A 14,186-nucleotide genomic window follows, 5' to 3' on the forward strand; every position below is an offset into this window, starting at 1 on the left:
ACTGCCACTTTTCGTGCTTACCAAATCTGAAGATAGCTGACAGGTGAGGGGCTTAGTGAGAGGATTGTCATTGGATGGGGGCAGTATGACCCAGAGGACAGTGATTGGTTTAGAGTAGAAATACAGTTTTTACGTGAAAGTGAAACTGTTTTTTCTTTTACTGAGGATTCCCAGCCTGACGACATGGAATATTCATGAGCATGTGAATCCATGCCGGACACATGCTGCAGAACAATAGTTACTGGTAAGTAACTAACCCTATACCGTCTCACTGTTAACTTGGATTCAAAAGACTTTTGGTCACTGGGCTCTTCCATTCAACATGGTATTTTAATCATTGTTGTTATAATTGCCACCTTTGCAATGATAGCTTCTTATTTGCAGCCTTCTGTCATGCTATGCTAAACAGGTGTCTCACTGGCCCACCGAGGCCAGGCTGCTGCCACTCGAAATAAAGACATCTTAAGGAGGCCGTCTCCAATGAACAGGAAATGATAGATGTGTGAGGACAAATGTCAGACACCAAATTGTATGAATTTTTTAATTAGGACCTTAGAGGCCGATGATCTATGTCTCTGAAGCAGCATCCTTTCTATGACCATCTCTGTGCCTATCCCTATGTCACCCGTGTACCAGGGCATCTTTGATTGAGGCTGTGCCCCAATCCTGCTCCCTGTGGTCTACGCCCTGCCTCAGGGATGACCAAATGTGGGGGTTGATGTGGCAGGATTGTTATGCTATGCTATGCTACATTAGGCTGTCATAATTTTCGACCTCAAATCTTCAATTTTTCCTTTACCTCTGTTTCCCTCTGCCTTCCTTTGCACTCCGCTCCTTTGACATGCCCAAATACCATCCTGGAGCTGATTAGACCAAGACCCCGTAACAAGGCAAAGGGACAGTCAGACCTTCTCTTCTGCTTGCTCACTAGAAGTATAGCATTAACACCATATATGATGGTTAACAGTAGGATTTCTGCCAATACCGCTTATCCATATTACAACACAATGTACCTGCACAGCTTTGTCACAAGGTCACACGTAAGAGGCTCACAGTTGGTGCCAAATGTCTGCAAATGTCATGCCAAGTAACACCCCATTGTGAAAATGCTATAATAGATTAGTGATTGCTTATGATATGCTATGTAACCTGCACTCTAAGGGAGGCCCCTTCAGAGAGCTCTGCGTGCCGCCTGCATGCCAATTGTCCTTCTGTATGTTCCTGATAATCTCTCTGTATGCTGTTTATTTTCTATCTAATACAAGAAGTTTGGTTTACCCTCCATCTGGTGTCTCATCTCCTTATTTCTACAAGCTGAGGTTTATGCCGAGGTGACCCTTGGGAAGAGGCCCACCTTGGCTACCACACAGTGTACCACTGGGCCATAGATGACTGGGAACTTGGGTTGAGGCGTTTATGCCCATGAACCAATAGGCTTTGGTAAACAAGGATCAGAGATGTAGTACTAGGTGGTCCAGAGAAACGCCTCTTCTGCTCTCCTGCAGGGAACCCTAAGATTGTTTCATGTGTCCATACATTGTGTTCAGAGGGTTTTTCAAAGTCATTTCTCGGGTGTCACTTCGAAAAGCTAACCTAGGTCAACAGGGTTGTCACAACTAGAGTTTAATAACCACTCTCTTGAGTATAGCAAGGCTGAGCATGTAAATGGACCCATGAAACGCACGGGTGACCCACATGCACTCCGACGGCTCCGCAGTGGCTGTCCCCTTCTGGTCTGCTGCTGTGACGTGGACTGCGTGGTCCCGTCAGCCTGCTTCTAGTCGGAGAAGGGTCCCTCAACTTCCGACCCTGCACGGATGCTTTGCCTTCTCTCACCCACCTCAATTTACCTGGCTTCTCTTCACCATTGCACGGCCTTGCTGACGGCTCCTTGAGGGAGGGTTCAACACTGACTGGAGTCCTTCATCTTTTTATTTTCAACTTACTTGCACGTTGTCCACATTGACTAGTATAACCTAAAGAATGGTGCTTCAACTCCACTAAACTCACTACTTTTACATTCAATTGCTCATAAATTAACAAACTATTAAGGTAAAAATAAATGACGCAATTAGGCAGCATAGGATCAAGAAAAATGGCTTCAAGCCCAATGGAGCCTCACAACAAAACTCAAATAAACTGTATCTGCCCTATGTGCCTCGCATCTATCAGTCCATTTGTTCATCAAGTCCAATATATATAGATGTTCTTTTAATATCTGTTCATCAAGAAAGTATTGCCAATTGTAAATATTCTTTTATTATCTGTTCATCAAGAAAATCTCGCCAACACTTATTTCGACCTCTCATTAGCTGGTCTTCATCAGGGCTTAAAACATCACAAGTCAATTACACATAATGTATACAGAAAATAATCATACAGACCAGTAAGCAGGCCTGCAATGTGTCACAACGTAGGGGAGCAATCAATGAATATTACATGAAAAAATATGAAAAATTCTTAATGTCAGTCTCTACATGTACAGCCAGTTATACTGCAAATGCAATTCATAATCACCGAAACATGCCAGTGCTTAGGAACATTGTCACGCATTAACTGTTCTTGAAATATTATCACACCAGTCCAGTGTCCATCACCAACATTAAATAGGTTATTTTTGGAATATTTGTTGTTGAAATTATATAATCCCCTAAATGGTATGTATGACCTTACCCATTGCAAACACCCTCACCTGACCCAGATATCGCCGCAGTCTGTGCTTGAGGCATTAGAAATTGAACAGTAATTACTGTTGATGTGTCTCCACGATAACACCTTCGAAATGGTCCCTAGTTCACACCAATTCTTAAGTACAGCTCCAAGCTATGGCAAAAGTGGAAAAGATCCTCAATCGTTTACACCATTAACCATAAAACTTATATTAAGCTTAATAATTCTTACCTCCAGTTTCCTAGTGTGAATCACCGTTTATACCAATTAGTTGACTTCCACATTGGATCCCAATGCTGACTTGGATTGCACGGGGCATTCTGCATTGCTGCGTCCCTCTTCTTCATCTTGGTATTGATGTTACAATTCTCTACTGGGTCATTTGTATTAATCATCCCAGTCTTTGGGAAATGTTAAATGGGTATTCCCCACTCTTCCTCGTCTCAGTACTGGGAAGAGGGATTGACTTTACTATCGTAGACACATAAATGGGAGTAGGGGTTGCTGAAGTTACCCATGTAGAAAAGAAGGGTGAGGGGGAGTGGGGTGGAGTGTGGAAATACTGCGTTCTCCCCAGATAGTCGACCTTAGCCCCACAGGGGGGATTCCTCCCCCTGAGATCCACCTGCTGAATACCACCCCCAGGGGGACTGTCGGGTAGCAGCCTCACTTCCCTGGCCTCACGAGAAGGGGAACCGCCTAGGGGAGAATGGATGACATCCGAAAATTCATCACAGTGCGAACAGTGTGACATCACAACCTCTCCTAGAGGGCACAATTTGTTCTAATATGCTATATTTCATTTGTGCGATAGTATGTTGGAAATGTAAGAAATGCTCTGTCACTGGAGATTTCAATGATGTAGTCCTCACATTTGACTTAAGCTTAGTTGGTTGCGTTTTTGCTTTTCTGGATGCAAGGCCCACGTAATAAATACCACATGGGCATTTTATGCCATGAATGATTTTCTTGGATTCAAACGTTGATGAGTGTCGTAATGCTATGTGCCTCTCTGAATAAGGATGAGTGATGAAATTGCCTCGTATAATATCATGACAGTGTTGGCAATTATTACAGAAAAGAGTGCCCAAGAATTTATTAGACTGTTGAACTATTGAATATAGGTCTGCCCTGACAAGGGAACCCCTCAATGATCTACTTTTCCTGTGAGCAAACATGGGTGGTTAAGGGAATAATCTCATTAAAACTGGGTCTAGATTAAATAGGTCAGAATGACTACGTACAATGGTCTTAATTTTCAGGTTTCGTGAATAGTAAGTGGTAACGTATACCAATCGTAGCATGCTTCTAGATGGTTGAGGTGCCAAAGCAAATTTGTCTTGTAATTCGCTAGATTTAGTTTGATCTTCATTGTTAGAAATAATCCTTTTATAATGTTGAAATTGGCTCAGAGGGATTAACTAAATAGTACTTTTAGGATGGAAACTCAAAGCCATCAGGACACTGTTCCTGTCCGTGGGTTTAATGTAAATGGTTGTTTCAAGTTTCCCATGGAGAATGTAGATCTCCACATCAAGCAAAATAATTCTAGATTGGCTAAATGTACTGGTGAATTTAATACGAGGTGCAAGGTCTTCATGGGCTCAAGAAATTCACAAAGGTGTTCAGCAGTTCCTGTCCATTATATCATCAACGAACCTAAAATAACTGAGGTTATGAGGCCATCAACGGATGTTTAGAACTTTCTCTTGATCAAGATATACATGTAGCAGTTAGCATAATTGGGAGCCATCGCGGCCCCCATTAATGTTCCAGCAATTTGTGAAAAATGATTCTGATATTGAAAAAAGGTATTCTGCAATACAATCTTAAGTAAACTCAAAACAAAAACTTTATTCGTGCAGCATTCAGCTGCAGAGAAGAGTAACCATTCAATGGTCTCCAGACCAGCCTAATGGGAGTTATTAGCATAGAGACTGGTTACATTTAATGTAAATAAAATATCTTTGCCTGCTTGAAATTGTATGGTATGAAGTTTGTTCAAGAAATCAGTTGTCTCTCCAAAGTATGTATCAAATGACTGCACCATTGGTCGAATGATTTTGTCTATATATTTAGCCAGTGGTTCTAAGGGACTGTTGGTCGCTGCAATGATTGGGCATCCAGGTGGATGTAACAGATCTTTGAGTACCTTTGGTAAGATGCTACTGACCGGCATATTAGGATGTACATTTGTCAAGAAGGCTGTAGTATGATGTGTTATAAAATCGTTACTCTCAGCTACATCCAAAACCTTTATCATTGTCCTAACTTGTTCTGTAGGATCTTCGTATAACTCCATATGTGTTTCCTCATGAGATAACTGTTTCAATTGCTGAACAATAGTCAGTCTTATTCATAATAACCAGTGCTCCTCCTTCATCGGCTGGCTTTAGAATGATCTTGTGATTATTCTGCAGGCGAGAAATCGCTTGTTGTTCACAATACCTACATTTTCTGTAACACTTTCTTCTAAAAGAAACCTCCTTCATACTGTTTAATACTCTTTTGTAACACGTCAAGGATAAGGTGTTCAATTGTAGGGTAGAATTTGCTTTGTGGCTTCATCTCTAGCTACTCATAGGTTCTAAAACCACCCTTTCTTTCATAGTTTCAAAACGCAGTTGCTGTTCAATTTTTCTAGTAAATCTAAAGAAATCATTGTTTTCTTTCAGAAGAAGTCAAATGATACCATAAGATATTAATGAAGTCTTCTTGACCGGAAAAGGAGCTTTAATATTTACATATGGAGCCATGTCTCATATGAAGTTAGGGGTAGCTTTTCAGTTTTTTTCCAGAGATATCAGATATCCGTACACGATCTATCCTTTTTCAATTGTTAAATATCCCTGGATGTTGAGGATAATCATGTTTAAATATTGATGTAATTTGAATAGTCTTTGACAATATAGGTGGTAATTCATTGTAATGCATGTCCTCATCATGAATGGCACAATTATACATTTAATGTGTTGTCCTTAATGGGAGTATGATACTGTAGTTCAGTGAGATTGGCAAATTAAGTGACTTTTGAATGTGGTTTTGTTAAATTATTATGGAATATCTAAACTGCTTTTTTGCCAACATCACATGAGTTAAGTGATAACGGTGGTAAGTATTAGTTATCACCTGAGTGCCACTGTAATCGAGAACAGTTATGTGGTTGTCACATGATGTAACGTAGAATTGATAGTGAGTGGATTCGCGCATAACCGAGGTATGGCCTATGAGGAGGCTTGGCATTCGTGAATAACTAAACCGTGAATATATTTACATATTTCCCAGGGATATTTACAACATTAGTGGCATTTGTTTACTTTGGTAGGCGCCGCGGTCACATGCTAACACGCATTTAGGGGGTGATCAAGTCACATGACCATGTACTTCCATTTAAACAAGCACAGGGCAGAGGGACGGTTTCCTTCCGGCTGTCTCTGCCCCGCGGCTCGTCACTATTGAGTAGGTTTGTACAGTGAGTTTACTTAACATTATTTTCCAGCTGATGAGGAGTGGTCTGGGAACTTGTGGTGGCTAGTTTCTTATGGCGCTCATTTTTAACATTTTAGTGACTGGCTTCTCTTTTGGGACATGAATGAAAAGAGCTTTAATTAATCTGCTGTGGATTTCTTTGCAATCTGAGGGGTGAGTTATTGGATTGAGCAGGACGTAACAGTCAATTTTTGAAACTGTTAATGCTGATAGCTACTGTTTGTTCTTTTGTAGGGTTGGGCAGGACAAAGACTGATATGTTTGGTATATTTCTCCTCTGTGAAAGTTAGTGAGCTAAAGAATCTGGATAAGGTTCTCGCAACCAGGACTAATTTCTGGCAGAGAGACTCCAAGGACACCCCTTGTTTTTTTAATAATATGGGTGAGGAATTAAATCCATTATGTCTGATTTGGCGTAGTAGAGTGTATTCAGGGTGAGTAGCTTGTAAGTGATACTCTTTATGGATCTATTTGGTGGTATAACTTTGGTTTTAGTATTTTTCTGGTTACATATATTTGTTTTCCTTATTTAGAATGTTACAATCCTTTAGTTAGGTCATTCGCATTAAACCTGAGTGTTTTTACCATGAGGTCAGTGGAGTTCATTCTTACTTTTCTATCATGAAGTAATATTTAAATGCAATTTAGCTGACAGTATCTATATTGTTATTATAGGAAGACAGTCTAAATTTCACCTGCACATGGACATTGGTCCGTAACGCGTTGCAGAAATGAGTGGATTTTGTGAACATCCTATAGAGTGCTGGCGAGACTTTCTCATCTTGTAGACTGATTGATGAACCAAAAAAAAGTTCTTGTACAAGTATACATATTTGTTTGAATATTTTTAGGGTGAAAACATACGTTGCATACTTCCGATATTTTTTACATTTATTTTGTATTTAATGTTTAGGATCTGCCTAACTCTTAGATTATATTAATACATTATATTTTTTCTCCTTACTATTTTTTCTTAATTTCTTCAATTATTGTAAACTTTTTAGGACTGTTCTCCTTGTGAGTGCTTTTGGGTTGCTCTGCGTTGTTCATAGAGCAATATTTTGGTTATTGTCTATATCCCTTGGCCCAGGATTTACCCAGTGCACACACAGCATTTAGTATTAAACCTAATTTGTTGAACTCATTATAATTTGGTATTGTAATGCATCCCTACCCTACATTGGTTTTCTCTGCGCCAGTGGATCCCATAGTGATTCCATTTCAAAACTTACCACCTCTTCTGAGGCCAATTGCAAAACGTCATAAACCCGTTAAGACCTGCACCCATTTACCTGCATTTGGTATTTAATATTGTGTATGTCTGTGCTTTGACCTCCAGAGTATCTTTGAAAATAAATTTGATGATATCTTTGGTACTTCGTTCAGCAACGACCCCTTCAACTTCAGCAGCCAGAACGGAATGAGTAAGGAAGACAGGTGAGTTACTAACACCAAGTCTGTCACCTGGTGATCCCAATCTGTGCACCGTTCTTCTCCTAAATCTCAATTTCTCATGTCTGTCACGCCTAAGAAGTCACCAAAACCCTTTCATTCTTTCATTTCTAAATCTGCTGCAGATTTCATTGTTTCTAATTTACATCTCTATCATTCAGCTTCTACAAGGCTCATCTGCTCCAATCCTGAGATGTTTTTTCCCCTTTCTCTTTTTTGCGGCGCAATCTTTATGGCTACCTATCTCAAATGTTGTGCTATCATTCATAGTCTATGTTGCTGTGCATCTTGTTCTCTGATTCTGCATTTCTCATTCTCTGTAGCAGGTTCATTATTTACAAGTGTCGTTGTCTATGAATGAAAGTTAATTTTGTCACTGCCTTATCAATTCTGGTGTGGCCCACCTCATTGTTTTGCTTTATTATTCTGTGTCAATGTTTACCTCATTGTCTTGCTCTCACTTGCTTTCTATTTTTCTCGGATTCACTTTTGCTGCCAGTTTATTTCTGTGTCACTGTTTACGTCATTTGCCACTGTCTTGCTCATGCTTTAACTGTTTTAATTCTGACTTTCTACCACTGTGTATCTCTTTCTGTTACCCAGTCTTTTTATTTTCAGTTGATGTTGGTTTCATTTCTTCCCATCTCATTATCTGTCATCGCATGCCTTTTTTAATTTCTAGTTTCCATTTCTTGTCTTTTCATTTATTTTTTTGCTTTTTCTCTTTCCTTCTGTTTTATAATCGTATACTTAGTCCTCTTGGCTTTCTACATTTTGAACGTTGTGCCTAACATGTGGCTGCGCCTGTAGCAGTCATTGGTGTATTAATTGAAAACCTTTGCCTAGCGAGTGCACTTCACTTACATGGGTTTCCAGCAAGAACTGCTAGTCCTTTTCTCTGCTTACACAGGACTGGGCATTCTCTGTGCTGTTCACATTGCAAAATAATTTTTTCTAAGCACTTTGCCCCTCCTCCCTTGCTCCGATTAAATGGCCCGCAAGCTGGGCAACAAACCATTTACTATACAAGCCTGTTTTGGTCCAGTACAGAATTGCATGTACTTTGTCTTCAGGGCCTGAGGCACTCCCTTGCCTGGCCCTGCTCATTGTAAGATGCTTTTTTTTCGGTCCCATTACCAGTGACTTTAGTAGTGGAACAATATCTTCAGACAACCTCCTCCAGATGTCTTTGAGATGTTTGAGAACAAGAGATATATTGACCTTTTACACATTCTCGACTACCTGTTCCTGTGGGGTGCAAAACTGGAGGGGCTCGTAACCTTCAAGGCATAATAACCATGCCCACAATAAGTTGCCCTCTCAGCATAACAGTGGGTTTCACCCCACGATGCTGCCTGAATATTCCTTTTGGTGTTAAATATCAGATGCAAAGTCCAAAACTGTTTCTCTAGCCTGGGGATGGGGATGGGATTGGGGGAGGTGGGCGGTGTTGGGGTTTTGCCTGAACATTTAGCTTTTACCACCCTTTTTCCTGGGTAAGTCTGTATCCATGGCCTTGTCCAAGACATGACGGAGGCGGGCCCACTGACTGGCAACGCGTTTCTGAGTATCCCAAAATGCCACGTTCCCTTACATGGTTAGTTTTGTAGGCTCCACAGATTAGTGGCCGGCCTTGGCCAAGTTGTAGGATATAGCCTTCTGTATCTGAGGAATGCTCTACAGGGGGGTGCTCATGTGTAAAAATCCAGACCTGCCTGTCACATTGAAACTTTGTTCCCTGTGAACGAATTGCACATGTTGCCATAATTGGTCATGGGTTCTTCCTTCCTTGAAAGAGAGTGAACTGCAGAGCCAAGACCAGATCTTGGCAGATCTCTGAATGGTGTCAGGATTATTGTTAGGTATCCACATGCTTCCTGCGAAAGTGCCCAAGAAAGTAGGACTGCCCAGTGATTGGGTGGACACCAAATATTTGAAAGTCTGAGTGTTTTTACTGGGCTCCCAGTTGAATGTAACCTGGGCATATGTTTTGTTACCTTGTCAAAGTCATTACGTCGAAGCTGGTGAAGACATACTGCCAGAATGTCCTAGAACAGAAAAGAAGCTGAACAAGATTTAGCAGGGCTTCTTCACGGGCCACTTGTCTGAGGGCAAAGCTTTGTCAGTGTCCAGAAACACTGACTTCTCCATGACCAGGTGGAATCTAATTAATGTTACTTTAAGGCTCTCCTGATTTCAGAGCTAGCCTTGCCGCGTGCACGAGGTGCAGAGACGAGCACCAAACACTGATAATGGATATCACCCGAGGTTTGTTCTTACAAAGTTCTTGATAGTGTGCGTTTTTATTTTTTTTAAGAAGTATCTCTGGGGCTCAGGGAGTTCTAAATTCTACCTGAACTGCAACTGCTGGACAGCTACTGCATATCCAACTTGACAAAATCATACTTGGCAGCAAATTGCACAGTTAAAGTAGATCAGGGCATCTGTAATTTATCATCTGCTACAATGGATTTTCAGCTCCCCAGCTTGCCTCTAGAACATTGTTATGGTAAAACGAAAGTCACTGCCCAACCGTAGATGGGCACCTTTACTATTGGCATCTGACTTTAAAAAGCTACTAAGTTTCCACAGCCAGCGTCCAGGACCAACAGCAATTGCCTGACTGTGACTGCAGACCTACTGCATTGAACTCTACCTTTTAACATTGAGCCTGTACCTGACATTGGGTGGAGTTCTGCATCGCCTGCACTAGTAACCGCTCAGCATTTCATATGTGTTGGAGCGTGTTTCTAAAATCCTCCTACTAAGACTCTCTCCACTTGGCAATACAGCTCTGCAATACTCGTACAGGCCTGTACCACACAAAGTTGTTTAACAATGACTGTGCATACATATGGTCCAAATAAACATGTATACACGCTGGGAGATGTATAAAAAATACTGGTTTATTTTATATAAACACACAAGCAAAGAGAATTCTTCCCAAAGGTAAGTACTATCACAATTCGCAAGCACAATAGAAAACCCATGCACTACTTCTGGTATGTAAACCACAGTGTAAAAGACTTATAGTATGGCAGTATGCAATTCAAGGGGAGTAAAATCCACTGTGTAGTAAACTTTGTAGAATATTTTATTTCAGGAATAATATGCAGTTACAAGACCAACATAAATCGGGTAAATATGTGTAATTATTTTCACAGAGGCCTAGCACTTTAAAAGTCCATCCGTATCTAGTTATGAGTGTCTCAGAGTCAGATTGGAGGGCAAAACGGTTCATGCACAAGCTGTGGAAAGTTCAAAAGTTCCAGAGGAAGCCTTTTGTACCAAGTAAGTACACTCTTTGTTGGGAAAATGGTTTAGGGATTTCGGAACAAGGCTCCCTGTAGGCATACAGCATTAGGCCTGGGCAAACGTGTATGGGTGAACACCCAAATACACAATTGACCAACCCAGCAAGGCAGGAGCAGCAAAACGTTTCTGGGTAAGTATTACCTCGAGTTTCACAGTAACTCAGCAGTGAAGATGATGCAGGCGGACACCCTCATGACGTAGCAGCTGTAGGACCTAATCACTGAATTTTTGGTTTTCTGATGAAAGAAGGGACACTGGAAGGGATTCTGGAGCAGCAGTTTAGCTGAAAGGCTCCCAGCAAAGGATTCTTCATAGCTTCACGACTCTGTGGTTTTTGACACCCTCTTCAGGATACCAGATGAAGAACGGTTATCACCCAGTTGATTCAGGATTCTCTCTCGGTCCAGCACTTACACAAGGGGAGACGTCAGTAAGCAGAATCTTGCCTCTGGAGGTCCGGAAGGAGTCCAACAAAGTTTCAGGAGGATTCGATCTTCGCAAAACTATGCACTGCACAATCGTTGCAGGTCCTAGAGTATTGGCGTTTTGCAGTCCAGGAAGGTTGTAGGTCGTCTCGAGGCTGATTGTGCCCACCAGCCTAAAGAAGTCCTCTTCGGAGCTCTTCTGTTGCATGGAAGAAAGGGTCAGCACAGCAGCGGTCACTCAGGCTTCTCTGGTCGCTGGAAGTAGCTGCCGACATCGTCTTCCTCTTCGGGTTTAGTTCCGATGGTCGACTATCTGTGCACCAGGAATCCAGCCTCTTATCCAGCATCCCAGCCAATCCGCGTTCATGCCGCATTCAAAATTTGGGGGGTGGCTGTCCTTTCAGGACAGCCAGCCTCCCAGTTGGTTTTGCCGGAAGCCAAAGACCAGCAGAGTTTCGAGAACCTCCCCTGCTTCCTGTCCTCACACTGGTACCTTGGTGGGCTTTCCCAAGGATTCCCGCTGAAGACAAAAGTACGAGAAGGACCTCCCCCACCCTGCAAGGCAGAAGGAGCAAGAAAGGACAAGCAAAACAAGAAATGGCAAAAAAAGAAAGTGGTCACCATTGTGGGTCATTGTGCATTACCGCGACTGTGAGCGCAGCCTGTGAGTAAACAGTACACAAAAGTCGGTAGGACACGCCCACTGCAACCAGCCATTCAGGTATGCGTGTCACTGTAACAAATGTTACAGGAGCAGTGAGAAAGGGGATACAGTGTAACCCCTCGGCACTCCACTTCAGGTGGTGTGTACTGTTCTGACAATATAAAATGTGGAAAGGATACAAAATATCCCCCTTCCCTTGGGAGCATGTGTTCTCGCAAGGAAAATAAAATTAAAAGGGAAGCCCCAGGGGCTCCCCAGCAACACTGCACAGAAAGTGCTATGTGCTGCAAAAGTCAGCTGCCTATAAAGTTGGAGGAAAGCATGACTCCAAAATTAAGATATGGAGAGACACACAAATGACTCCCATAGCCAGAGTAAAAGAATGAGTGAGTGGAGGAAAAGGTTCCCACTCACTGAGGAAAATGGACCAAAAATCCACAAGTTCAGCAAAAAGTGCTGGGGGTCTCACAGGTGAGGGGGTTTGGCATACACATGTAAAATCTACCTAACAATATGCCTATCAAACCACTCTCATTCATTCCTATCGGAGATGATCTCGGGTTTAACAGGTATTAATCCAGAGTTTCCTCTGGGGTATTGTCCAACTTGGTACCCAAAGGTTCTGGTAGACATTGGACATGGTTGGTGGCCTTAAATTGTAGGGTCATAACCCACACAGGCTAGTTAAACATTCTCAAATAATTTACCTGCAGATCCTTGCACTTATCTTCCCAGAGGATAAAGTAATATTTTTTACAACATCCTTCTGTGAACACTCCCTTATTTAAATGTTTTTATAATGTATGCTCACCTACCCACAATATTATGGCACTCTGAGACAATTATTTCAATTTTATTTTATGTTAAAAATGTATTTTCTAAAGTACTATTCTTTCTCATCCAAATATTAATTCTTCCATTTATATCATATTTTAATTAATATTCGGAAAATGGACCATACCATGTGTTATTTGTCTTAGAACATGTCAATGTTATTTGGCAAATGAAGACATTTCACCTCCTAGTGCCAGAATGTTGTGTCTAAGGAAAGCACTGGCAGAGTTCACACAGATGTGGCCATAATACATTGTATCTAGATTTTCAGAGGACAGTGTTCTTCTGTAACCATCCTTTTCAATGTTTATGCTTCTCCACCCACCCTGCTCCCTTGTTAAGAGTGGCTGTTTACTCCACTGATGTTGCTACCACCAGGTTAGCCAGGTAGAACTTACAAGATACTGTGGTTAGCTGACAATACTCGCCATCCTTAGATTTCGTGGTGGGCGAGCTGCATGGGACGACTTGGTTTGTCCCACCTCTCCCTGGTGTGCTTACCAGTGGGTGGTTGGATTGGGATCCCACAGCCTCACCACGTCCACCTACGTGCTAAATTACTTTATCAAAGTCTTTCAAGAACTCAACTCACAACCAGCAGTACTAATGGCAGACCTTAAAGTACCTTCTAAACAGTTTGGGTGTTTCAACATAAGACAGTCGGGTAGTGATTGCGAATACAGAGTTCACAAACGCTCAGAGTACAGTCCCTAAGTGCATCTGCTTAGCAGAGCAGAGAAACTATTCGACTGCGCGTTTTAGCAAAGATGCTGCAGCAGTTGGCTTGCCTTTCTTCGGAAGATGCAGAACACTGCAAACCAAAGAGCTGCTACAAGCAAGAAACAAAGATGGTGCTGATGTCGGGTAGCCAATATAAAGCCACAAAAACCAGGTGAGATGAATATTACAATTAACCAATACAGAGATGTACATTATCACAAATTTAAAAATCTTGTAAGAGGAAATATATGAAAATCATAACCCAAGACTAGAGACAAAACCCTTGCCAGCCCCGCCAATCATAAGGGCCACCCGAAATAGCTTTTTTTTTGTGTTGTTGTGTGTTTACGGTTTATTATAAACCTTTACACAAATAGAACAATATTCATAAAATTGCAAAAGTCTTATTAACCATTCCTAAAATGCCTTTACGAAACTCATCTAATAAAATTGAAAGATGCACATAATCTAATTGAAAGGTATTTAGTTCCAGGGCTATATCCAGGTTAATCCCTGCCTCCGAATACTTTTTGAATGTACGCAATAGCAGCAATAGTAAGAGGGAAGGTTCCCGTTTATTATTCTATTCCAAAAATCTTTGGTATGAATGAAATCAA

The 14,186-nt window shown here is 41.5% G+C and overlaps 1 protein-coding gene across 3 annotated transcripts in view; it reads left to right on the forward strand.

Moving 5' to 3' along the window:
- The window catches only part of HIP1 (huntingtin interacting protein 1), a 1,552,273-nt gene that overhangs the window by 593,383 nt on the left and 944,704 nt on the right, over positions 1 to 14,186 (forward strand). For all 3 annotated transcript variants that reach the window (XM_069614772.1, XM_069614774.1, XM_069614773.1), the window contains exon 12: positions 7,499 to 7,596. In XM_069614772.1, coding sequence (XP_069470873.1) covers positions 7,499 to 7,596 — 98 coding nt within the window. The remainder of the gene's footprint in view (positions 1 to 7,498; positions 7,597 to 14,186) is intronic.

This window comes from Ambystoma mexicanum, chromosome 9 (assembly GCF_040938575.1).
Source record: "Ambystoma mexicanum isolate Mex_15411 chromosome 9, UKY_AmexF1_1, whole genome shotgun sequence".
Lineage (NCBI taxonomy): Eukaryota > Metazoa > Chordata > Amphibia > Caudata > Ambystomatidae > Ambystoma > Ambystoma mexicanum.